This window comes from Drosophila erecta, unplaced genomic scaffold (assembly GCF_003286155.1).
Source record: "Drosophila erecta strain 14021-0224.00,06,07 unplaced genomic scaffold, DereRS2 tig00000000-arrow-pilon, whole genome shotgun sequence".
NCBI classification, from domain to species: domain Eukaryota; kingdom Metazoa; phylum Arthropoda; class Insecta; order Diptera; family Drosophilidae; genus Drosophila; species Drosophila erecta.
Window position 1 is genome coordinate 2,197,108 of NW_020825194.1, and position 25,748 is coordinate 2,222,855.

At 42.2% G+C, this 25,748-nt stretch overlaps 7 protein-coding genes across 10 annotated transcripts in view; 1 reads left to right on the forward strand and 6 right to left on the reverse strand.

Annotated features, from left to right (window-relative positions):
- Positions 1 to 17,913, reverse strand: part of LOC6554225 (protein similar) — a 70,113-nt gene extending 52,200 nt beyond the window's left edge. The window contains exons 1-6 of one of the 3 annotated variants that reach the window (XM_015153601.2): positions 17,131 to 17,913; positions 1,703 to 1,890; positions 1,412 to 1,641; positions 1,131 to 1,352; positions 901 to 1,067; positions 434 to 540 (exon numbers count right to left, since the gene is read on the reverse strand). In XM_015153601.2, the coding sequence (XP_015009087.1) occupies positions 434 to 540; positions 901 to 1,067; positions 1,131 to 1,352; positions 1,412 to 1,641; positions 1,703 to 1,890; positions 17,131 to 17,324 (1,108 nt within the window). In that variant the 5' untranslated portion in view covers positions 17,325 to 17,913. Of the gene's footprint in view, positions 1 to 433; positions 541 to 900; positions 1,068 to 1,130; positions 1,353 to 1,411; positions 1,642 to 1,702; positions 1,891 to 5,482; positions 5,962 to 9,880; positions 10,069 to 17,130 lie in introns of those variants that run through there. The other 2 variants (XM_001981206.3, XM_026976263.1) reach the window with 2 other exon arrangements.
- Positions 10,933 to 12,106, reverse strand: LOC6554226 (mitochondrial intermembrane space import and assembly protein 40-B). Of its 2 annotated transcripts, none has more exons than XM_001981207.3 (2): positions 11,935 to 12,106; positions 10,933 to 11,829 (listed from the first exon to the last, which is right to left on the reverse strand). In XM_001981207.3, the coding sequence occupies exon 2, from the start codon at positions 11,508 to 11,510 to the stop codon at positions 11,034 to 11,036; it is 477 nt and encodes a 158-aa protein (XP_001981243.1). In that variant the 5' UTR covers positions 11,511 to 11,829; positions 11,935 to 12,106; the 3' UTR covers positions 10,933 to 11,033. The 2 variants fall into 2 exon arrangements, with proteins under 2 accessions (XP_001981243.1, XP_015009085.1); XM_015153599.2 differs by having other exon boundaries at positions 10,933 to 11,853.
- Positions 11,427 to 12,100, reverse strand: LOC26526889. The gene is made up of 2 exons (XM_026976264.1): positions 11,935 to 12,100; positions 11,427 to 11,829 (listed from the first exon to the last, which is right to left on the reverse strand). Exons 1-2 carry the CDS (start codon positions 11,964 to 11,966, stop codon positions 11,526 to 11,528), a joined length of 336 nt encoding a protein of 111 aa, XP_026832065.1. The 5' UTR covers positions 11,967 to 12,100; the 3' UTR covers positions 11,427 to 11,525.
- LOC6554227 lies at positions 12,214 to 12,876 on the reverse strand. The gene is made up of 2 exons (XM_001981208.3): positions 12,803 to 12,876; positions 12,214 to 12,751 (listed from the first exon to the last, which is right to left on the reverse strand). The coding sequence occupies exons 1-2, from the start codon at positions 12,832 to 12,834 to the stop codon at positions 12,439 to 12,441; spliced, it is 345 nt and encodes a 114-aa protein (XP_001981244.1). The 5' UTR covers positions 12,835 to 12,876; the 3' UTR covers positions 12,214 to 12,438.
- Positions 12,848 to 14,389, forward strand: LOC6554228 (DNA repair protein Rad51 homolog). The gene is made up of 3 exons (XM_001981209.3): positions 12,848 to 13,109; positions 13,169 to 13,725; positions 13,779 to 14,389. Exons 1-3 carry the CDS (start codon positions 13,035 to 13,037, stop codon positions 14,152 to 14,154), a joined length of 1,008 nt encoding a protein of 335 aa, XP_001981245.1. The 5' UTR covers positions 12,848 to 13,034; the 3' UTR covers positions 14,155 to 14,389.
- On the reverse strand, positions 14,382 to 16,454 carry LOC6554229 (PC4 and SFRS1-interacting protein). Its single transcript, XM_001981210.3, has 3 exons — positions 15,661 to 16,454; positions 14,736 to 15,539; positions 14,382 to 14,677 (listed from the first exon to the last, which is right to left on the reverse strand). The coding sequence occupies exons 1-2, from the start codon at positions 16,333 to 16,335 to the stop codon at positions 14,778 to 14,780; spliced, it is 1,437 nt and encodes a 478-aa protein (XP_001981246.1). The 5' UTR covers positions 16,336 to 16,454; the 3' UTR covers positions 14,382 to 14,677; positions 14,736 to 14,777.
- A 5,454-nt stretch (positions 17,914 to 23,367) lies between the features above and the next one.
- LOC6554231 (hepatoma-derived growth factor-related protein 2) lies at positions 23,368 to 25,350 on the reverse strand. Its single transcript, XM_001981212.3, has 3 exons — positions 24,598 to 25,350; positions 23,689 to 24,476; positions 23,368 to 23,630 (listed from the first exon to the last, which is right to left on the reverse strand). Exons 1-2 carry the CDS (start codon positions 25,270 to 25,272, stop codon positions 23,730 to 23,732), a joined length of 1,422 nt encoding a protein of 473 aa, XP_001981248.1. The 5' UTR covers positions 25,273 to 25,350; the 3' UTR covers positions 23,368 to 23,630; positions 23,689 to 23,729.
- Between the last annotated feature and the right edge of the window lie 398 nt (positions 25,351 to 25,748).

Below are 25,748 nucleotides of genomic sequence, written 5' to 3' on the forward strand. Positions count from 1 at the left end.
AGCAACTAAAGTGAAATTAAAGCAGAGCCAAGTCAAGCCAACGACTAATGGTCTTTGTGTTGCAAAAAAAAAGGGAAGAGGGAAAGAGGAAGGCTCCGAACAAGAGGAAGGTGCTACAACTAATTAAATGCAATAAGCTATGGCAACTGCTGGACGTGAACAGGAACTGCTGGGGATTCCAGCAGTCGGGATACGGAGCACAGGACAGGTAGGTAACGCCGCCGGACGAGTGACAACTTTGTTTTGATGTGCCGGACTCTTCCGGCATCCTTCCTGTCCTCCGTCCTCCGTCCCCCGTCCTCCGTGCATCGCAAGCAACCAACTAACGAGGAACGCGTTTTAATTTGCACATTAAAGTAATTAGTTTAGCATTAGTTAGGTGTAGTTTGTTTTAATGAGTCGCGAGTTTTGAGAGTTGGACGATGCCACTTACCGCTCTTGAAGGTGGCCATCAGGCGTTCGGAATCTGCTCCATGCTGGCACAAAAACAAAGAGGTGTCAAGTAGATCCTTGGGCGAATATCCCAATAAGTCATGCATCCTGAAATTAAAGCAGAGAACAAATGAGAACTATGTTTACCCTCTTCTAGACGGGATCCCATTTTATGTTTTTCTAGGCTGCTTTCTATTTTTAGGTAATCTACCTATTAATTTGTGTTCATTACTTATGCAAGTGCTTAATGGGTAATTGGTAACAATTGGTAATTAATCGTCAGAGATCGATTTCTAATAGAAATAGGTTTTCCAACGGCAAAAAGGCAAATAACTTATTGAGTAAATGACAGTAAAGTGCCGAGTTTGGCAGAGCAATTATTCAATCATTCCTAGATATATTTCTGAACAACCTAAGCAGCTGTGTTTTTAAAATGGGTTTGCGTCTCGAAATCGGTATGTATCTCACTTGTCGTCCACATAGGTGAAACGCATATCCAGTGAGTGTTTGGTAAGGAAGGTGCTGGTTCCCAACGGAATCTCAATGTTTGACGGATGCGGAATGGGTCGACCAATGGCCATCAGCAGGCGCTCGCCCTTGGCATTGACCACCAAGTGACCGGTGATGTGAATGACCTGAAAGCCCAAAGAATACCACGATTAATATGCGTAATGGACTCTTTAAACTCATTATCTCACCTTATACGAAGCGCTCTTGATGTTGATGCTTCGTCCACGACTGGTCAAGGTGCACTTCAACCGCACAAACAGATCCCGGTGATGGGTGCTCACTCCAAGGTCCTGCTGCGGTTCGTCCTTGACCTTCTGGGCGATTTCACGCTTCAGGCTGAGAGCCTCCTTGATCTCGGCGTGATCGCACTGGTGCGAGTACTCCCAGATCTGTTGGCCAAGTGTGTCAATCTGTGGAAAGTAAACAGCAAACTAGAATCTTCCTTAGTAAAGTCGATGAACACACTCACCTTGGTGATGCCCAGATGCTCGACTACGTTTTCGGACACGTAGGTGATGTCTCCCTCGTGGGACAAGACCAGCAGGAATCCGTCCATGGTCTGTTTCAGGAGCTCCCTGGCCTCAGCTCCGTTCAGCCAATCCTCACTGCCCGCTTCTAGCTTGGGCTTGACCTCCTGCTGATCCTCGACAGCTTCAATGTCCTGTTTAATGGCATCATTGCAGTCGCGCAAGCTGGGCACTGAAATAAGTAATAATAATTAGATGGTGCTTACAAAGATAACATCTTAAGTGAATCTCACCGAACTGCAGCATATCGCGAATCTTGAGGAAAGCGATAGTGATCCTCATCACGGAGGCCTTGTCCAGTTGACTGACATCGTCGGTTTTCAATGGCAAAGCCGCCGAGAGTTCCATGAAAATCTCCGTCTCCTTGGAGCGACGACATCTAGCCGCATCGCGAGACTTTTCCTTGCGTTTTTCATTGTTCCTGCAAAGATCGATCGGATGGAAAATTAGCATAAGCTCAAAACGATCACGTACGCCACTGATCGGTGGAGAAAGGGGGGATCTAGAACGGGGGAGGCTGCCTGAAATATGCGTGCATTTGCATGGCTGCACTTTAATGCCCGTTTGATTGCTTGTGATTCAATTCACGCGGCCACCAGAGCTCGCAATTTTTCAATTAGGCAAAACGCTTGTAATTTTCGCTTTTGTTGCCAGGCCAAGCGAAAATACAAAAGGCGATCGACACGGCGCCAAAGTTCTCGGCAGGTATTCCTAGCCAACTCTTTTCGAGAAACCATTTATTACACAGTGACTACGAATTCAAATTGAGATGAAGATCAAAGCAAAAGCTGGTAATCAAAACAATAAATTATTTTGTAATCAATTATAATAAATTCGAATCACTATTAAGTACAAAATATATAGTCTTATATCTCAAAAGTAATCTTCTTTTCGGCGATGCTGATAAGGAATTTCTGCACATTCCTTATCTACAGAGTCTTGAAAAACATTCTAAATAAGTCCAATGGGTATCGTCTAGGGGATCCTGACCTACGGAGGCGCCCCCTTGGGACAGCTGTGCATTCCGAGCTGGCATAAGAGCCCTGGGGCTTAGATACTTTGGGACGTCTGTTTGGGATTCCGAGAATAGCCAGCAGTCACACGTTCCACTGATAAAAACGAAGTGAGTTACCTTGGCACCAATTTTCCGGTGGTGGTCTTTTGGAATATATCACCAGGGGATTCACAAAACACCGATAATTTGGCAATTGGCGACTCTGCGGAGTTAGTTGTCTTCGCTGGGTGACTAAGCCCCATTTAGACCCTGGGTTTCGAATCGTCTATATTGGCGACAAGTTTTAACCAAATCAATCATACACACTTATAGACCAGAGCACTGACCCCAAACACACGGACTCTATCTGTATGCCCATACATTGTGGGGAATTCTAAGAAAAGACGGATGGCCCTCCCGCGGGACTGCGGAATAACTATAGCAAAGTTTGCCAAGAAAATCTCGTGAGCAGCCGCATGCAACATCATATCTCGTGGCTCTTTATATTTTATTTATTAGCGAAATAGTGGGCGAACTTGTATAATCCATGGGTGACACCCATTTCGGCACGTACAGACATTTGTTTCCTTGGCCTTTTGGAAAAATTTGCTAACGCTGCTTTATTGATTCGCTGGGATGAAAAAAATACCTGCCCACGTCAGCTGTTTCAGTTGTGAAAATCCGCTTGGCAACACCGCGAAAATATCAAAATTTTTTGTTAACAAACCTTAAGTACCGCCTGTCAACGAAGGAGTCCAAGTGATCAAAAGTCCATCATATCTGCCGACAAAGGCACAGTACAATATGATTTGTACTATTTGTCATTCTGCCACCTGTCTAATAAAAGCTTAAGTATCTATTAAAAATATATTCCCGTTTCCTTAAGTGTAAGTAATGCTACCTAAATAAATGAAATAAATCGAAGCAAACTACTTAGTAGTTGAAAATAATCTTCTATTATGACATACAAATGAGATAACAGCCACACTAATCGATCGATTGTAAACAGAGCAAATCTTAAAATAAACAATGCAAAACTGCATTGCACTCGGCAAGAATTTATATTATAAAAGGAGTACTCTGACCTCCCACATAAAACTTTGATTGGGAAACTGTGCGAAAGTGAGAACACAATGCATTCAAATAAATCAAAATAAATAAAACAGAAACCTGGGGAGATAAGAGGGGTTTTCACTGTCAATCAAGCGACTGATTGATGGAAACCAGGCAAAAGTTTGAAGCGAAACTCGAATGGCTGCTGAGATAATTATATATAGTATTCTATTACTTCGCTATCAAAGCGCACACTAATGTAGACGTAGACTCGTGGATTTCTGTATATTATATATGCATTAATAAACACAAATCCGATAGTCGGTAGCCCGTAGCCCATAGAAAGCGGCGGAGAGTGACTTTGAATTGCATGCTAATGGCCTGCTTAAATGGAGTGATATTCGCGGGACTTTAGCGGGGGAGGTGTGCACATATATATTTTCGATCGGACCATTGTCTGTTCATTAGAACAGAAGCAAGTACAGCCTGTTAAATATTCTGTCTGTGCCAGCAGAATTGCCTTGTTATTGCCGCTGGTGCCGCTGTTGTTGTTGCTAAGTATTTCCGCTCCAAAGCCGCTCGAAGCACTGACAAAAATTAAGCTATAATAAGCTATTATATAGAAACATAATATTTTGCGAAAACGTGATCAAAGTGATCCTTTTGCGACGACTGATCTACTCTGATATCTGATAAATGCAATTCCAACCTTTCGTTGAGGTTCTCAGTCACTCAACTCTTCCCTTATTATACATGGACCAATCTTAAGATATCATATTTCCCACTTTGGGTATCAAATGCGTTTGTATACGTTCCCAGCACGTGGATATCTAAGTCCAAGCTGATCCCACAACACCTTAGAATTCTGACCCGCTGCTGTTTGAGTTGAATTGCGAGCATTGCGAAATGTTGGCCAAGCTCCCAAAATGCGCCGTATCTCCGGGTGAGATATCAGCGAAAACACATAAAATACGACTCGAGGTGCTAATGCCAAGTTCATGGGGCAGTAAATCGAGACAGCATCGGGTCAGGGATGTTTGGTTTCTTCTTGGGGGCAGAGCGTAATGTGGGGGGAGTTCTTGGAGCAGCGATTTCTGCAAGTGCGTCAGTTTGGCTTCGGCTCATTAGCATGGAGATGGGCCAGCCCAATTTGGCTTAAACGTGTGCAAAACGTAAATAAACGAAAACCCGAAGACCATTCCAAACACATTTGCTTGCGGCGCACGTTGCATGCAAAGTTTTTGAGGAGGTGAAAGATGAGAATCCAGGGAAAGGGGCTGTAATCTGCGTCAATCGCTAGATAGTCGTTCATCAATAACATGGATTTTGGAACCGACAGGAGAACCCTATACGATAACTACTATGACTACACAACAGCACAGCTGACGAGCAATTTCCTAGTTTCATTAACTATATGGCGGCCATTAAACATTTCTGTAGAAAAATAGAGGTAAGAGGGAAAGTCTTTCCCCGCCCGCAATCTTATAGTGGGCACTTCACTTGGGAATAACCCATCCAAGCCTTGACTCATACGACACCTCTCTTGCCCCATATCTCCGTCCCCCTCGCCCTATCTCTTGCTGCGTATCTAAATATTATTATAAAAGCGATTCGCAAATAAGCATAGATAAGTGCACAACCGTTTGCTTTCGACTTGAGTTTTACAATAGGACAGCCACTTTTTAAGAGCTTAGCTCTTTCAGGTACTTTCGGAAAATGTAGATCTTTAGTGGTATTCTGCAGCCGATTCGAACTGCTTTCCATTTTGTTTATTGCAATGAGCAGTTATGTAACAACTAATACACGAAATTGTGTAAATTCGCAAAACAGAACTTGGAGCTTGCCATGGTGGAATTTTCGTACTTGTATAGTATTTGATATACACTGTAACAAGATCATAGAAGGCGCCAAATCACTGAATCAGCCAAACAACAATTGGACCAACAGTCGCTTGTTTCTCACTCACATGAAGTCCTCGATGTCGACGAACTGGGAGAACTGGCAGGCTTGGGTGTTGGTGGGGGCGTAGCCATAGCAGTAGGCGTAACTCCAGGGGCGGCTGTCGCGACAGGGCGTGGCCACGTTCAGGAGCGATCCCCTCTGGCGGTAGAAGGCGTCCTGGGGCTGCTGCTGGCGGTACGGATGGTATCTTTGCATCCCGGCAGAGGACACATTGCGCCCAAGCATGGCGCCCACAAAGGGTTGGATTCTGGGGGCAGCAGGGGCATTGTAGAATGACCCGTTGCCAAAGTTCACGGTGGGTTCATTAATGGGCATTCGCCCGTAAACAGAGCCATTGCTCAGCTGTTGCTGCTGCTGCTGCGGCTTTGTATCGCACTCGTAGAAAGTAGGACCGGGAATCACATCTTCGCCGTAGAAGGAACTGTCGCCGGGACACGAGAAGTCGCAGCTCTCGAAGGAATTAAACATTGATTGCGCCGTTTGCTTCGCTGGAATCCGGCTAAGCCCATCGATGATGAACACACACACGCGTGCGATAAGCACTGATAGTGTTTGAATTTTTTGTCCACAACTTCACTGCTCCCAATATTTTGGTAGAACACGACGTACGGGAGTTCGAGCACCAAATGAGCGAAAGGTTCCATAACCTCGAAGCCGTCATATTTATAGCTGGGCAGGCGAGGCGACTGGAAAAATCGCAAAAGAGCGGGAGCGCCACTCAGGTTTCGTGTGCTATCAGACTATAAGTTTGCCTATCCGGACAAGTGCGCTCCGGACGGATCTCCGGAGTGATAAGATAAAGTCTGGTCCGACTGCCTCGCAAAAAGCATTCAGGTGGCAGGGAGCCAGCGCTTCGGTTCTGCCCAATGGGGCGATAACGACGAGCCAACTGAGTGGCGGATTCAAATTAGAGCCATATAAATTATGTCAGTCCGCCGCTCTTCAGCCGATAATTGACCCGTACTATATAGCCTACTTTGCAGCGCCGTCGGAAAATTTCCGCGCCTCCAGGACTCATTTTCCGCCCATTTCCCTGACTCACCAATTGTCATGTTATAATTTTAGAAACTCTGCACCGTGCAAACACTCTCTCGTAATTCGGGCCCAAACTAGGTATGATCAAATGATCAACAATTCTTATAATATTTTTAAAACTAACCAAAAGTAAGATTTAACACAGTAAGAAAAGATGCAAGAAAAGCTGCTTGAATGGCTAAATACTCTCAGATTTATCCACGATTTCCCTAGCCGGCCGATAAGAACTAAAGCATAAGAGTTAAATATTTGAATTAATTTGGCAAACAGCACGGAAAGTGAAACGAGATAAGGGAAGCTAGTTCCCCAGCCCAGCCAAAAGTAATCAAATCGCAATGTAATCAACTCGTGGAGAAGGCGAAGGAACAGGCAGGGTCAGCTGAAATTACTCTGATAACCCCATGTTTACTTTTTTATGCTACACACGTCTATCATCCACCTATTTCATCCAAATAAGAATAAAAGTAGTCATCAGCATTGTAAACTCCCTCCATTACTTGTCGAAAGAGTTGAGCTACTAAGGTGATCGACAAAGTCAAGTTGGTGGTCAGGTAGATGAGGTTCATCGGTCAGGTCAGATTCATATTTCAAGTGATCTTTATTAGAGTTTCCTGCACTGGCTCCTTCACATCCACGTCTTGCATAGTACGCTTTACTGAACCATGTACTTGGTCTAGAAATTCAAGAAAGTCACACAAAATAGTATGTGAAAAAATGAAAAGAATACTTAATCCAAAGCAATGGCTATTGCAACAGATTATCGTAAAGATGTTATACATTCTCAAGCAAGAAGTTCCTTTGTTCTTCTCAATGTAATTTTTTCCTCACATTTCCCCGCAAAAAGTGCCTTCCAAACAGGTTCCGCGATAATCAGTTCAGAAAACTTGTGAGCCATTTTCAGCGACTGATTCCAATTTATCGCTTTAAATATAAATTTGAACTTTCCCTGCCAGCAATTGCAGAATCATAATTTACCCGGAATGCGATGCATATAGAGCCCATACACAACTGAGCAGCCGAAAAAGATTCGGAAGCTGTATTACCTTCACTCTGTCTCCCTCGCGCTGCTTATATCCGTCTCGCTCGCTGCAACATGCTTAATTCCATACAGAGAAACAAAAAAGGTACACAAATATATTGAATTTGGGAAAGGGAAGGATTACAAATTGCGGCTAATAAATGTCTTTCCAAGAAAAACAAGCAACTGAACTTCCGATCTTATTGTTTGAAATATGATTAGCCAGTATTTCTTTCAGTGCGCCGTAGCAAAACAAAAGTGTGAGCATGGAAAGCGAGAAAAAACCAACAATAACTCCACGGGCCTAACACTCGAATACAATGCCATCCATCTTTCTCTTTCCCCCTATATAGTAGCCCCATAACACCCCCTCGGTCGTTTCCATCCTCCCCGGATCGTCACATTTTTAGTTCGATTGCGCAAAAAGTAGGTCGTCGTGGCCAGACGAAAAACAGCAATAACAACAATACCAGCAGCAACAACAACAATAACAACAACAGGGCATATCATTTAAATATTTTACAATACACACATGTTTGTGTGTATGGAATGTGTGTAAGCGTGTTTTACTTTTGTGCGTTTATGTGCCTTGCTATTGAAATTTATTTATTACTGGCTTGTTTTTAAGTTTATTCATTAGCTGCTGGGCGCAAGTCTAACAGCTTGCAGAAATGATTTAAAAATAAGAATAAACATACAAAATCTTGATTCAGATTGTTGCCTCCCTCCATGTCAACTTGTAATAATTCACTTTTATTGAGGTCACACCGTTGCTGCAGTTACGATCTGTTCAAGATCGGAGTGCTGTAATCGAAAGCGTCGATCGATAAGCAAGGGGTTAGCGATGGACAATCGAAAAAATCGATATTCGATAGATACAAAAATGTTAAGGAAAATGCAATAGGAGTGATTTTACGACAATTATAAGTTTGTTTGCCAAGCTTTCTCTAACGGCGGCCAATTGAATTAAATTTCTCATTTACCAACGACCAAAGTCAATTGTTTGCATGCGTCGCACTGCAAAATATATTGGAACCAGTTTGAGACAAATGGAAAAACGCGAATTGTCGGTTAGTGGGTCTAATCGAAGCTAGAGCGCATTTTGAAAATGGTTATAGAACCGCTTTTCGGTTTTTCCACACTTATTTTCCTTCAGCTTTACGGTCGTCACGTAGGCCCAAGCGAAACTTTGTTTCAATCCAATGTAAATGTCTTGAGTGAAACATAAACTTGTCGTTTTATGGGATTATAAAATAAATAAATTTAAGTTTTCTGAGGGGCGTGGGCCTAAAACGAAAACAAACAAAGCCCAAAAAGCCGAAGCACGAGGAAAAAACGGGTTGCTTTTGGAGCAAAGGGGCACGCATTATCGAACACAACAGGTTTTCCTCATTGTGTTTTTGATTTTCGCCTCACTTAAAAATAACCGACAGTGCGTAAGGAAAAAAGAGAACAATGCACCCGTCTAAAAATAAATCGCAGCCACTGGGGGCTTGGCCTTATGAGGTATATCCTTGAGGATATACCTTTTCTCAAGAGAGCAACAAGTGTTTTCAAGCCTCTTTGCTCCCAACAGCGGGCACTTATTCGTCTATCGTATATCCCCTAGTTATTAAATTCCACCGCGGAAACCGACCATGCAAATGCAAACTGAACGATTTCGGTTCGTCTCGACTTTTGTCTTTGAATGCCTGAAGGTCGTGGGTCTCGGCCGTTGGATACGCCGTCGCCATCGATCGTATAATATTTGCCGCGAATGCAAAAATTAGTTGAACGCGTGATTAATGATTGGCTTTCCATTATATTCAAGTCCCTGTTTCGTCAATTAGTGACGCCCATTGAGGGAAGTTCACACATTCAAGCAAAGCAGGAATTCAAATTCATTAGAAAATTGAAATACGCTCCCGTAGGTTTTAAGCACTATGTATATGGTGGCGTTAGAATCAGGAAGTAAGTTTGACTCATCTATGAGATACGAAAGAAAATCCAGGGTGGTAGTTACTAGAATGATTAACAATATGAAATTTCGAGACTTTAAAGCCCAACAAGTAAGGTCGTAAAGGGTACAGTGATCGAAAATAAGTAGTGGGTTCCATTGCTACAGCAAAATTCTGATTCCAGATCATAAAAATAAACGAAATGCCGCATACCCACTGGGAAACTGAGAAGAAACGCGAGAAGCGACGGATGGCAACGAATATCGCGACGAAGAGCGGGCGAAAAAGAAAGCAGGCGCTTGCTTATGCAATGGGCAAGCAAGCGCGATCTAGGCAGATCCAATCAAGGGCTGGGATTATAGATGAGGGCATCCGGATTACCATGTAGTATAGGCAGATCCATGTGACTCACCTTCGTTTCTCCTTTGGTTTGCCGCTGGCCGTGAGATTGGATTTCGGGGCGCCAGGAGATGGAGAGCCAGCGGACGAAGATGTGGGGGAGGCCGAGAACGAGGAGGAGGCGGATGAGGAGTTGGTGGCCGATTGGGACTGCTTCTGTTTCTCGGCCGCCGCTTCGATTGTGTCAATTAACGAAACCATTGTGTCTCCGGATTTCAAAGTGCGGCAGCATTCAAGAGATCTGCCGATGTGGAGGTTCCTGTTTTTCTTATCGCAAAGTTTTTCCAGCACTTTTTGAGACTCTTCGTTGTTGTTTTGTATTATTTATCGCTGTTACTTTCGTTATTTTCCTATGTATGAAAACTAGCCGTGCGCTTGTATTAGTCGCTGCGTTTGTATTGTTGTTACTACGCACACACACACTCGCACGCACAATAAATTTGTTTTCCTGTTAAACCTTTATTATTTAACCACTTTTACACCACTTGCAACTCGATTAATTTTGTGTATATATGCTGATTTGTGATCCACAAAAAAACAAAACACAAGGTTATATTATTATTTCACTGCTATAGCTGTTGTTGTTGTTTTTATTGTGGTTGTAGTCTCAACTGGCCAATTGCACTTTGGTTTATTCGATAATTCGGGTATTTGTGTTATTGCACCTTGAAGTTCTGCACCGACTTGATGTTGAATTCGCGTTTAAGCATCTCACAAACGCGATTTATCTGCAATATATGCATTTTACACTGCGCCTACAGCATTTTTCCTTTCCACACGAAATCTTAATACGCTTTTATTTTCTCCGTTTTCTTTGCTTGCTTCTTCGTAAACAGTGTGGCAGCAGGGTGAAAAAATACCACCAGCATGGTGATAGCGCTTTCAGAATATACCAGAAGTACGCATCAAATGGAAATGGAAATAACGGCCTAAATACCGCTAAATACGAAGATTTTAAAGAAACATTTCATTTTTGTATCCTTTTATTTCGTTATTTGCTTCTATGTCACAAAAGCGAGTATTTAACTAAAATACGAGTACATTTTATTGAAAAAAGCAGCTCTTTCATCAATACTTTTTGCCCGGACTGGCCACCAGCCAAGACAGGCTTTATTTATTTTGTACGAAGTCTTATCTTAATGTACGACATATGTATGCACTCCGCCCTAAACCTTGGGCACCACCGAACTGCTATTGGGGGTCAGCACCTCGTCGCCGCCTCCATTGTTGCCCACATCCGCCAGCGGATCTGCGTTCTGACCACCAACTGAAGCGGCATCAGTGTCCAAGGCTTCGCTCAAGCCATCATCGTCGTCGTCATCGCCGCCAGATTTGTTGTACACGGTGGGGTACTTCTGGAAGCAGTCGCGCATCTTGGTGAAGGCATCGTAGCAGTCTGATCCCTTGGGATCGGCGGTGCTGTTCTGGAAGCAGGAGAAGGCCTCGCGGAAATCGACGCCACAGGGACCGGTGGCCATTCCGCCGAGACAGGGACAACTCCAGTTGATCTTGCCGTCCTTGGTGATCACGCCCTCTGGCTTCTCTGGCGGCGGCAGCTCGATGGTGCTGGGTGTGGCATGGTCCTCCTTGGTCACGAAGATCACCTTGTCCTTGCCGTACTCCTTGCAGTAAGAGAATGACATCCTGATGATGTTAAGCTAGTTAAATGCTATGAACTCCTCGGGCGATTCCTCGAAATCCAAGGGCTTGCGGGATGTGCTAAGCACCTGAAAATGGCAGGGCACCTCCTGGTAGTATCCTATCAGGGCTATAGCTATGCGAACGCGATCCAGAAAATTCTCTGGCACCCGGAGAATGGAGCGTTTTTGGCTAGTGCTAAACTTCACAATGTCCAGTGTGGTCTGGCCACCGATTTCGCCAAATATACTAACCAAGGAGCTGTGGATGCAGCCAAAGAAGAATACGGGCGTCAAGGTCACGGAGTCTGGATCGCGGAGTTTCCTGTCAAATAAAAACGTGCATTATCTTAATTATACTCGCATGATGCACGTGCGCACGTGGGGAATATGGGGCTCTACGGAGTGGGAATTATAGCCCGGAACTCACAGCTTCACATCCAGATATTGATAATCACTCATGCTTTGGGTGCAAATGCCAGTGCCTTTTTTTTTGGCGGAAACTTCGGGAAGAGGCGTCCAAAAGTTGCCGGTCAGTGTGTTTTTTATGTAATTACTCCCCTTTTTCACTGTTTCTTTCTGCTTCCCAAACAGCTGTGCGCCGTTAGGGATGCCAATTCGGCTTATAACAGCAAAAGGTATATTAAATATAGCCAAAAATATAGCCATTTATTTATAGATGTAAATAGGTGCGGACTTATTGTTCTTAAATGTATTATTGATTTATTATTGATTTAAATTAAATTTTGAAAGCCATAACAAATGTAATCTTAAATGCACTTTCATTGAAATGGATTTCCCTTGCTGTGTTTGCTCAGCTTCTTATACTCATTTGATAGCCAACACTGTTAGCAATCTGATTCGTTGTGAATGGCAATAAAATCTGATCACAGTAAAATCACAGTAAAATGTATAAATTGCATTGGCCATATCGCTAATCCTCACTACTGGACAGCCCTGAGAGAGTCTTCTCAATGCTTTTCTCAAAGTCTAGCGAGGATTTGGAGGTCTCCAAGATCTCAAAATGACAGGGTATTTGCTGGTAGTGACTAATGTGTTCAATGGATATGCGTGTCATATCATGCAGTTCCTCTGGCACTCGAAACACAACGCGATGTTGCTGGGCGCTAAACTTAACGATCTCCAGTGTGGGCTTTTCCTCGCAGAAGAAACTGTCCAGGGCGTCAAGGACGCAGCTTCGAAATAGCGCTGGGGTCAAAACAACCGCATCCGGATCCCGAAGTTTACTATTCAATTGAAAGATTTATTTTCTATGGTCAGAACATCTGTCTACTCACAGTTTAATGTCGAAGTAGTAATGGTTCGCCATGGTGATATGATGCGTCTCTTTTAAGCAGAGACCACCGTAGTGATATGCGTATCCTCCGCGTTCGGGGCGAATGGCTAACTGCTTTTGCGGTGAATTTCGCGCCGCGCAGTCTTTTGACGAAATTCTCTCACGCAAGACGAACAATTTAAAAAACGAAACTCGAAACAACAAATAGGAAAATTGTGCTTCGAAACTGTCAAATGGAGAAGCTAACGAATGTTCAGGAGCAGCAAGAGGAAGAGGAGGAGGGTCCGCTCAGCGTGGCCAAGTTACTGGTACGTAGTAGTGCGATCTCGACCAGGATTGTGGACATTCCTTATTATTCTCCTTCTAGGGCGGCAGCATTACGGCAAAGGACATCAAGCTGCTCCAGCAGGCCAGTCTGCACACCGTGGAGTCTGTGGCCAATGCCACCAAGAAGCAACTGATGGCTATTCCCGGCTTGGGCGGCGGCAAGGTGGAACAGATCATCACGGAGGCCAACAAACTCGTGCCTCTGGGCTTTCTCAGTGCTCGTACCTTCTATCAAATGCGTGCTGATGTTGTGCAGCTGAGCACGGGCTCCAAGGAGCTGGACAAACTGCTGGGTGGCGGCATTGAGACGGGATCCATTACCGAAATCTTCGGAGAGTTCCGCTGTGGGAAGACCCAATTGTGCCACACTCTGGCAGTCACCTGCCAGCTGCCCATCAGCCAAAAGGGCGGCGAGGGGAAGTGCATGTACATCGACACCGAGAACACCTTCCGTCCGGAGCGATTGGCTGCCATCGCGCAGAGATACAAACTGAATGAATCCGAGGTGCTGGACAATGTGGCCTTCACCCGTGCCCACAATTCCGATCAGCAGACCAAGCTCATCCAGATGGCGGCGGGCATGCTTTTCGAGTCCAGGTACGATAGCTCATCCCTTAGTATACATAATTTAATAGTAAAGTATCTCGCAGATACGCTTTGCTGATTGTGGACAGTGCAATGGCGCTCTACCGATCGGATTATATAGGACGCGGCGAGCTGGCCGCTAGACAAAACCATCTGGGCTTGTTTCTGCGCATGCTCCAACGGCTGGCCGATGAGTTCGGAGTAGCTGTGGTAATTACCAATCAGGTGACTGCCTCGCTGGACGGCGCACCCGGCATGTTTGATGCCAAAAAACCCATTGGCGGGCACATCATGGCCCACTCCTCAACCACGCGACTGTATCTGCGCAAGGGCAAGGGCGAGACCCGCATCTGCAAGATCTACGACTCGCCCTGTCTGCCGGAATCGGAGGCCATGTTCGCCATTCTGCCAGATGGAATAGGAGACGCGAGGGAGAGCTAGTTGCTCATTCACAGTTTAAGGCAATGTTAGGAATAGAGCTACCTCATCTAAGTTCCCCTTCTAATGATGACTTATCCATAGATTAGGTAGGAAAAGGAATTCCGGAGCTCTATGTTAAGCTAAGAATATAACTTCCAAAATTATTTTTTTCTATATTTAAAGTTATCATTGTTGTTTACAATGTAGAGGATAACGACAAAATGAAATAGCCGTTGAGATTTGTATGTACCATCTATATTTAATTCATTATTATTCAAAACATCTACAAACTTAGTTAATATTTAGGGGTCCGAAGCTGAAAAGCTTTTTAAGTCTGGTGGTAATAATAAGCGGATGCGACCGAAACACTCCCATCCCGAGCGCTGCACAATATGCACCTGGCAGGCAAACAGATGTAACGTTCTGTGAGGAATTTTATTGAATTAATATCCTAGAAATTAAGCAATAGCACACTCGGCTCATCAAAACTTCGTCATCCAGAACACGGTCTTAAAGTTGCCTGGCTTGTAACGCTTAGGAGTAACTAAAATGAAAAATGGGGGTCTTGAAGATTTGGCTCAACTCAGCGGATTCCAACCTACCTTATCATACAGTTGGTGTAGCACAGATGGCCGTCAAACATTTTACTGTGGAGCCGATTCGGCTAAAGTGGCGGCCTCCTTGGCAAGAACCAGGTTGTTGTAGCCGCGGTCGTTCATTCCGACGCGAAGGTTTTCGTTGATATTTTTCGTGTAGGTCTTGTAGATTTTTACCTTTTCGCAGAAGTCGATCCAAAAGTTGTCCTCGCTATCAGGCTCCGGATTGAAGAGGCTTTTGAAGCCATCGTATATGCCAGAGGACACTTTGCGAATGGTTTGCGCCCTCTCCTTGAACTCCAACTCGTCGGACAAGTCCATTTTCCAGAGTTCCAAATTGCCCACATATCGGCGCAGTCGTCGCATTATGTCAACGCACTCCGGATTGCGCAGCAGCATCAACTTGGTGAGCTCCACCTCCTTAAACTGCTCGAGGATCTCCAGGCATTTGCCCACATTGGCGCGTCGCAGACCCAAACACTCGCGCAGCTGCTGGGATAGTTGGATGAAGTCTCGTTCCATGAAGAGGGCATCCTCGTGCTCAATGAGCTCTTCGATGAATCGCAAAGCCTCCTGCTTTGGTATCTCGCTGCGCGTTGGTTCTATCACGATCCTCTCGGGCATGGACTCTGGTTCGATTTGCCCGCTTTCCAGTTTTAGTTTGAGCTCCATGGCTTCTTTGCGGGCGTTCTCCATCCAGGCTTCCTCGGCAGCAGCGTTCTCGAATGCTTCCGGCTTATTGTAATTTATGTCGATTCCCAAGCATTTGGCTGTGGGCATGTACACCATGAGCATCTCGTTACGGATGTTCTGTGAGGGCAGAAGTGCAAATCAATTAATATACAACAAGGTAGGGTAAATTGAGGACAGAAATTGTACTAGGTCTATGCCAGGTGGAATTGTTGCACTTGGTTAATTTGATTACACTCACATTGGCGGGTCGTGAACGTTTCTGAATTGGAGTAACTGCAGCCGTGGGCTTCGATTTCTTAACTGATTTCTTGCTGGATGTGGGTGCCGCAGCAGAACTTGCAGCGGTGGTGGCTGTGGCAGTAGCCAGACCCTCGGTGGGAACCCTCCGCTTGGCGGGAGGAGAAGCCACTTCCGTGGAGGCGGCTTCAGCGCCTGCTTCACTGTCGCCGTCCACATGGCGCGGTGGTGCCTTGGTCTTACGGTTGCCGCCCTTTTTGGGCTTTTCGGCCGCTGGCGCGACAGGTGGAGCAGTGGGTGCCTCCGGTTCTTTTAGCTGCTCCGTCTTGACGACATCGCCAGATGCGGGCGGAGCAACTGGCTCCGCGCCGCCGCCAAGCAAATCGATGGGCGCCGAGTCCTCGCCGCGCAGGGCGCTCTCGATCTGGTCGATGGCCTCGATGAACTTGGCCCGCTTCATGATCTTCTCGGTAGCGAAGCGCTCCTTGTTGTTCGCGTACGGGAACAGATCCTCCACTTTTATGTTGGCCGTTTCGCCCGTGCCGTAGAAGTAAACATTGTATTTCTTGTTGTTGTTGCTCTTGGTGATTTTGGCCGGCCACGGCGGATAGCCCTTCACCTTGGCAAACACCAGGTCGCCAATGCTGTAAGACGCGGCCGCCTTTTCCTTGCCCATTTCGGATTCGCTCTAGCTCGTTCGGATCGCGTGCAATTCCAATCTTTTATCACCGAATTTCTGCGGCGTCTTCTTTTCGTCTTACGCTTTCTTAGATATGACAGTTGGCACCGATAACAATCGACGTCGATGTGTTGCATTTGGTCGAATTGGGCAGTGTGGCCAGCGCGGCAACCAGTTAGCGGTGGTTGCTCACGTATGCGTTGGTCGGTACTGGGAACGGTGGAACTGGAACATGGGGACTTTAGTATTTGAATTTGAAAAAATTAAAATTTTAATAAAAAGGATATTAATTATATATTAACTATATATATTAACTATTAATTATTATATATTATATATTAATTAATATTAATTATAGCCTATATGATAAAGAAGAATATTTCGTATGTTTATTTATTACTGATCCCAGTAATAACACATCAGCTACGCCCAATGCACCCACATGCCCTCCCAATTACGAGTTCAAAATCGTTGGCAAAGCTCCCACAGGTGGAAGTTCGTTGGCGGGCCATGCCCACCTTTGGCTCACGCACCTGGGTGCGCAAATTCGCAAATCGCAAATCGACATCAGTTGCGTCCCCTTTGCCAACGAGTCTGTCATTTAGGGTTCCCAATTGGCAATGGGTTTCATTGCTATAGCAAAATGCTGATTCCAGATCATAAAAATAAACGAAATACCGCATACCCACTGGGAAACTGCGTTGTATGCACATCTAATCAGGGGCTGGGATTATAGATGAGGGCATCCATGAGGATTACCATGTAGTATAGGCACAGATACATGTGACTCACCTTCGTTTCTCCTTTGGTTTGCCGCTGGCCGTGAGATTGGATTTCGGGGCGCCAGGAGATGGAGAGCCAGCGGACGAAGATGTGGGGGAGGCCGAGAACGAGGAGGAGGCGGATGAGGAGGAGTTGGTGGCCACCGATTGGGACTGCTTCTGTTTCTCGGCCGCCGCTTCGATTGTGTCAATTAACGAAACCATTGTGTCTCTGGATTTCAAAGTGCGGCAGCATTCAAGAGATCTGCCGATGTGGAGGTTCCTGTTTTTCTTATCGCAAAGTTTTTCCAGCACTTTTTGAGACTCTTCGTTGTTGTCTTGTATTATTTATCGCTGTTACTTTTGTAATTATGAAAACTAGCTGTGCGCTTGTATTGGTCGCTGCGTTTGTATTGTTGTCACTACGCACACACAATAAATTTGTTTTCCTGTTAAACCATTATTATTTAATCACGTTTACACCACTTGCAACTCGATTTATTTTGTGATCCACAAAAAAACAAAACACAAGGTTATATTATTGTTGTTGTTATTGTTGTTGTTATTGTGGTGTTAGTCTCAACTGGCCAACTGCACTTCAGTTTATTCGATAATTCGCGTATTTGTGTTATTGCACCGTGAAGTTCTGCACCGAGTTGATGTTGAATTCGCGTTTAAGCATCTCACAAACGCGATTTATCTGCAATATATGCATTTTACACTGCGCCTACAGCATTTTTCCTTTCCACACGAAATCCTAGTACGCTTTTATTCTCTCCGTTTTTGCTAGCTTCTTCGTAAACAGTGTGGCAGCAGGGTGAAAAAATACCACCAGCATGGTGATAGCGCTTCCAGAATATACCAGAAGTACGCAACAAATGGAAATAACGACCTAAATACTGCTAAACGAGAATATTGTAAGGTATATTTCGAATATATTTTCAACTTATCCTAATCGGATTTCGAAGTGGCATACCTCTAAATGTTTCTGTCGCAATTCTCTGAAAATCTGCATTCAAATTCAAAAATAAAAAAAAAAATTTTTTTTAAATATTTTTGATGTGTGATGTTGTAGAAATTCACAAAAATTAAAAAATGTTCCAAGGAAGAAGTTCTAAACTCCATAACTCAACTTATCCTAATCGGATTTTGAAGTGGCATGCCTCTAAATGTTTCTGGAGCAATTATCTATAAATCTGCATTCAAATTTGGAAATTTATTTTTTCGACATTTTTTTGTAATTTTTTGATGTTATGATGTTGTAGAAATTCAAAAATGTCCCAAGACTGAAGTTCCAAAGTCCATAACTCAACTAATCTTAATCGGAATTTGAAGTGGCATACCTCTAAATGTTTCTGGAGCAATTCTCTAAAAAACTGCATTCAAATTTGAAAATTTCTTTTTTCGAAATTATTTTGTAATTTTTTTGATGTATGATGTTGTAGAAATTCAAAAATGACCCAAGGCTGAAGTTCCAAAGTCCATAACTCAACTTATCTTAATCGGAATTTGAAGTGGCATACCTCTAAATGTTTCTGGAGCAATTATCTATAAATCTGCATTCAAATTTGGAAATTTATTTTTTCGACATTTTTTTGTAATTTTTTGATGTTATGATGTTGTAGAAATTCAAAAATGTCCCAAGACTGAAGTTCCAAAGTCCATAACTCAACTTATCTTAATCGGAATTTGAAGTGGCATACCTCTAAATGTTTCTGGAGCAATTATCTATAAATCTGCATTCAAATTTGGAAATTTATTTTTTCGACATTTTTTTGTAATTTTTTGATGTTATGATGTTGTAGAAATTCAAAAATGTCCCAAGACTGAAGTTCCAAAGTCCATAACTCAACTAATCTTAATCGGAATTTGAAGTGGCATACCTCTAAATGTTTCTGGAGCAATTCTCTAAAAAACTGCATTCAAATTTGAAAATTTCTTTTTTCGAAATTATTTTGTAATTTTTTTGATGTATGATGTTGTAGAAATTCAAAAATGACCCAAGGCTGAAGTTCCAAAGTCCATAACTCAACTTATCTTAATCGGAATTTGAAGTGGCATACCTCTAAATGTTTCTGGAGCAATTATCTATAAATCTGCATTCAAATTTGGAAATTTATTTTTTCGACATTTTTTTGTAATTTTTTGATGTTATGATGTTGTAGAAATTCAAAAATGTCCCAAGACTGAAGTTCCAAAGTCCATAACTCAACTTATCTTAATCGGAATTTGAAGTGGCATACCTCTAAATGTTTCTGGAGCAATTCTCTAAAAAACTGCATTCAAATTTGGAAATTTATTTTTTCGACATTTTTTTGTAATTTTTTGATGTTATGATGTTGTAGAAATTCAAAAATGTCCCAAGACTGAAGTTCCAAAGTCCATAACTCAACTAATCTTAATCGGAATTTGAAGTGGCATACCTCTAAATGTTTCTGGAGCAATTCTCTAAAAAACTGCATTCAAATTTGGAAATTTATTTTTTCGACATTTTTTTGTAATTTTTTGATGTTGTGATGTTGTAGAAATTCAAAAATGTCCCAAGACTGAAGTTCCAAAGTCCATAACTCAACTAATCTTAATCGGAATTTGAAGTGGCATACCTCTAAATGTTTCTGGAGCAATTCTCTAAAAAACTGCATTCAAATTTGAAAATTTCTTTTTTCGAAATTATTTTGTAATTTTTTTGATGTATGATGTTGTAGAAATTCAAAAATGACCCAAGGCTGAAGTTCCAAAGTCCATAACTCAACTTATCTTAATCGGAATTTGAAGTGGCATACCTCTAAATGTTTCTGGAGCAATTATCTATAAATCTGCATTCAAATTTGGAAATTTATTTTTTCGACATTTTTTTGTAATTTTTTGATGTTATGATGTTGTAGAAATTCAAAAATGTCCCAAGACTGAAGTTCCAAAGTCCATAACTCAACTAATCTTAATCGGAATTTGAAGTGGCATACCTCTAAATGTTTCTGGAGCAATTCTCTAAAAAACTGCATTCAAATTTGAAAATTTCATTTTTCGAAATTATTTTGTAATTTTTTTGATGTATGATGTTGTAGAAATTCAAAAATGACCCAAGGCTGAAGTTCCAAAGTCCATAACTCAACTAATCTTAATGGGAATTTGAAGTGGCATACCTCTAAATGTTTCTGGAGCAATTCTCTAAAAAACTGCATTCAAATTTGGAAATTTATTTTTTCGACATTTTTTTGTAATTTTTTGATGTTATGATGTTGTAGAAATTCAAAAATGTCCCAAGACTGAAGTTCCAAAGTCCATAACTCAACTAATCTTAATCGGAATTTGAAGTGGCATACCTCTAAATGTTTCTGGAGCAATTCTCTAAAAAACTGCATTCAAATTTGGAAATTTATTTTTTCGACATTTTTTTGTAATTTTTTGATGTTATGATGTTGTAGAAATTCAAAAATGTCCCAAGACTGAAGTTCCAAAGTCCATAACTCAACTAATCTTAATCGGAATTTGAAGTGGCATACCTCTAAATGTTTCTGGAGCAATTCTCTAAAAAACTGCATTCAAATTTGAAAATTTCTTTTTTCGAAATTATTTTGTAATTTTTTTGATGTATGATGTTGTAGAAATTCAAAAATGTCCCAAGACTGAAGTTCCAAAGTCCATAACTCAACTAATCTTAATCGGAATTTGAAGTGGCATACCTCTAAATGTTTCTGGAGCAATTCTCTAAAAAACTGCATTCAAATTTGGAAATTTATTTTTTCGACATTTTTTTGTAATTTTTTGATGTTATGATGTTGTAGAAATTCAAAAATGTCCCAAGACTGAAGTTCCAAAGTCCATAACTCAACTAATCTTAATCGGAATTTGAAGTGGCATACCTCTAAATGTTTCTGGAGCAATTCTCTAAAAAACTGCATTCAAATTTGAAAATTTCTTTTTTCGAAATTATTTTGTAATTTTTTTGATGTATGATGTTGTAGAAATTCAAAAATGACCCAAGGCTGAAGTTCCAAAGTCCATAACTCAACTTATCTTAATCGGAATTTGAAGTGGCATACCTCTAAATGTTTCTGGAGCAATTATCTATAAATCTGCATTCAAATTTGGAAATTTATTTTTTCGACATTTTTTTGTAATTTTTTGATGTTATGATGTTGTAGAAATTCAAAAATGTCCCAAGACTGAAGTTCCAAAGTCCATAACTCAACTAATCTTAATCGGAATTTGAAGTGGCATACCTCTAAATGTTTCTGGAGCAATTATCTATAAATCTGCATTCAAATTTGGAAATTTATTTTTTCGACATTTTTTTGTAATTTTTTGATGTTATGATGTTGTAGAAATTCAAAAATGTCCCAAGACTGAAGTTCCAAAGTCCATAACTCAACTAATCTTAATCGGAATTTGAAGTGGCATACCTCTAAATGTTTCTGGAGCAGTTCTCTAAAAAACTGCATTCAAATTTGAAAATTTCTTTTTTCGAAATTATTTTGTAATTTTTTTGATGTATGATGTTGTAGAAATTCAAAAATGACCCAAGGCTGAAGTTCCAAAGTCCATAACTCAACTTATCTTAATCGGAATTTGAAGTGGCATACCTCTAAATGTTTCTGGAGCAATTATCTATAAATCTGCATTCAAATTTGGAAATTTATTTTTTCGACATTTTTTTGTAATTTTTTGATGTTATGATGTTGTAGAAATTCAAAAATGTCCCAAGACTGAAGTTCCAAAGTCCATAACTCAACTAATCTTAATCGGAATTTGAAGTGGCATACCTCTAAATGTTTCTGGAGCAATTCTCTAAAAAACTGCATTCAAATTTGAAAATTTCTTTTTTCGAAATTATTTTGTAATTTTTTTGATGTATGATGTTGTAGAAATTCAAAAATGACCCAAGGCTGAAGTTCCAAAGTCCATAACTCAACTTATCTTAATCGGAATTTGAAGTGGCATACCTCTAAATGTTTCTGGAGCAATTATCTATAAATCTGCATTCAAATTTGGAAATTTATTTTTTCGACATTTTTTTGTAATTTTTTGATGTTATGATGTTGTAGAAATTCAAAAATGTCCCAAGACTGAAGTTCCAAAGTCCATAACTCAACTAATCTTAATCGGAATTTGAAGTGGCATACCTCTAAATGTTTCTGGAGCAATTCTCTAAAAAACTGCATTCAAATTTGAAAATTTCTTTTTTCGAAATTATTTTGTAATTTTTTTGATGTATGATGTTGTAGAAATTCAAAAATGACCCAAGGCTGAAGTTCCAAAGTCCATAACTCAACTTATCTTAATCGGAATTTGAAGTGGCATACCTCTAAATGTTTCTGGAGCAATTATCTATAAATCTGCATTCAAATTTGGAAATTTATTTTTTCGACATTTTTTTGTAATTTTTTGATGTTATGATGTTGTAGAAATTCAAAAATGTCCCAAGACTGAAGTTCCAAAGTCCATAACTCAACTAATCTTAATCGGAATTTGAAGTGGCATACCTCTAAATGTTTCTGGAGCAATTCTCTAAAAAACTGCATTCAAATTTGAAAATTTCTTTTTTCGAAATTATTTTGTAATTTTTTTGATGTATGATGTTGTAGAAATTCAAAAATGACCCAAGGCTGAAGTTCCAAAGTCCATAACTCAACTTATCTTAATCGGAATTTGAAGTGGCATACCTCTAAATGTTTCTTTCACAATTCTCTAAAAATCTGCATTCAAATTTAAAATATTTTTTAAATTTAATTTTTTTTTATGTGATGGTGTTGTAGAAATTCAAAAATGTCCCAAGGCTGAAGTTGTCCGTCTGAAGCGATGTTCGTCTGTCCGTGTGGCCTCGATCTCAGGAACTACAAAAGCAGCTGCCAGAGACATAGACGCAGCTCAAGTTTGTTTTCAAATGTTGCCACGCCCACTCTAACGCCCACAAGCCGCACAAAATTGACACGGCCACACTTTTGAAAAATGTGATATTTTTAAACTTTTTTATACATATATCTTGTAAATTTCTATAGATTTGCCAACCAACTTGTTGCCACGCCCACTCTAACGCCCACAAACCGCCCAAAGCTCTTAGGCCCACACTTTTAAATTTATTTTTCATTTTAATTTTTTTTCCCACTCTAGCGATATTTCAGAAAATGTTGAAATTTCTCATTTTCCCTTCCACTAGCTGAGTAACGGGTATCTGATAGTCGGGGAACTCGACTTTAGCATTTTATCTTGTTTTTTTTTTACAATGTAGAGGATAACGACAAAATGAAGTAGCCGTTGAGATTTGTATGTACCATCTATATTTAATTCATTATTATTCATCTACAACCTTAGTAAATATGCAGGGGTCCGAAGCTAAAAAGCTTTTTAAGTCTGGTTCCATCCCGAGCGCTGCACGATATGCACCTGGCAGGCAAACAGATGTAACGTTCTCGTGAGGAATTTTATTGAATTAATATCCTAGAAATTAAGCAATAGCACACTCGGCTCATCAAAACTTCGTCATCCAGAACACTGTCTTAAAGTTGCCTGGCTTGTAACGCTTAAGAGTAACTAAAATGAAAAATGGGAGTCTTGAAGATTTGGCTCAACTCAGCGGATTCCAACCTACCTTATCATACAGTTGTCTAGCAGAGATGGCCGTCAAACATTTTACTGTGGAGCCGATTCGGCTAAAGTGGCGGCCTCCTTGGCCACAACCAGGTTGTTGTAGCCGCGGTCATTCATTCCGTTGATATTTTTCGTGTAGGTCTTGTAGATTTTCACCTTTTCGCAGAAGTCGATCCAAAAGTTGTCCTCGCTCTCGGGCTCCGGATTGAAGAGGCTCTTGAAGCCGTCGTATATGCCAGAGGACACCCTGCGAATGGTCTGCGCCCTCTCCTTGAACTCCAACTCGTCGGACAAGTCCATTTTCCAGACTTCCAAATTGCCCACGTATCGGCGCAGTCGTCGCATTATGTCAACGCACTCCGGATTGCGCAGCAGCATCAACTTGGTGACCTCCAACTCCTTGAACTGCTCGAGGATCTCCAGGCATTTGCCCACATTGGCGCGTCGCATACCCAAACAGTCGCGCATCTGCTGGGATAGTTGGATGAAGTCTCTTTCCATGCACAGGGCATCCTCGTGCTCAATGAGCTCTTCGATGAATCGCAAAGCCTCCTGCTTGGGTATCTCGCTGCGCGTTGGCTCTATCACGATCCTCTCGGGCATGGACTCTGGTTTGATTTCGCCACATACCAGTTTTAGTTTAAGCTCCATGGCTTCTTTGCGGGCGTTCTCCATCCAGGCTTTCTCGGCAGCAGCGCTCTCGAAGGCTTTCGGCTTGTTGTAGTTTATGTCGATTCCCAAGCACTGGGCTGTGTGCATGTACACCAGGAGCATCTCGTTACGGATGTTCTGTGAGGGTAGTGGAAATCAATTAATGAACACCAAGGTAGGTAAATTCTTTGAGGACGGATATTGTACTAGGTCTATGTCAGGTGGAACTTTTGCACTTGGTTAAATTGATCACACTCACATTGACGGGTCGTGACCGCTTCTGAATCGGAGTAACTGCAGCCGTGGGCTTGGATTTCTTAACTGACTTCTTGCTGGATGTGGGTGCCGCAGCAGAACTTGCAGCGGTAGTGGCTGTGGCAGTAGCCAGACCCTCGGTGGGAACCCTCCGCTTGGCGGGAGGAGAAGCCACTTCCGTGGAGGCGGCTTCAGCGCCTGCTTCACTGTCGCCGTCCACATGGCGCGGTGGTGCCTTGGTCTTACGGTTGCCGCCCTTTTTGGGCTTTTCGGCCGCTGGCGCGACAGGCGGAGCAGTGGGTGCCTCCGGTTCCTTTAGCTGCTCCGTCTTGACGACATCGCCAGATGCGGGCGGAGCAACTGGCTCCGCGCCGCCGCCAAGCAAATCGATAGGCGCCGAGTCCTCGCCGCGCAGGGCGCTCTCGATCTGGTCGATGGCCTCAGTGAATTTGGCTCGCTTCATGATCTTCTCGGTAGCGAAGCGCTCCTTGTTGTTCGCGTACGGGAACAGATCCTCCACTTTGATGTTGGCCGTTTCGCCCGTGCCGTAGAAGTAAACATTGTACTTCTTGTTGTTGTTGCTCTTGGTGATTTTGGCCGGCCACGGCGGATAGCCCTTCACCTTGGCAAACACCAGGTCGCCAATGCTGTAAGACGCGGCCGCCTTTTCCTTGCCCATTTCGGATTCGCTCTAGCTCGTTCGGATCGCGTGCAACAATCGACGTCGATGTTTTGCATTTGGTCGGATTGGCCAGTGTGGCCAGGGCGGCAGCCAGTCAGAGGTAGTAGTGGGAACGGCGGAACTGGAACATGGCGGACTTTTAGTTTTTGAATTTGAAAATTATAAACATTGGAATAAAAAGGTTATTAAATCTTGAAGTTATCCCTTGTCCAATGTGGCTGTGTTGCTTGTCATATAGTGAAAAGCCCTGCATCCTTGCAAAAGTCTTAATTTTATGATATTAATTATTATAATAATTATAATTAATATTAACTAAAACCTATATGATAAAGAAGAATATTTCGTATGTTTAAAGCTTATAATTGACTGATCCCAGTAATAAAACATCAAAACCCAATTCACCCACATGCCCACCCAATTACGAGTTCAAAATCGTTGGCAAAGCTCCCACAGGTGGAAGTTCGTTGGCAGGC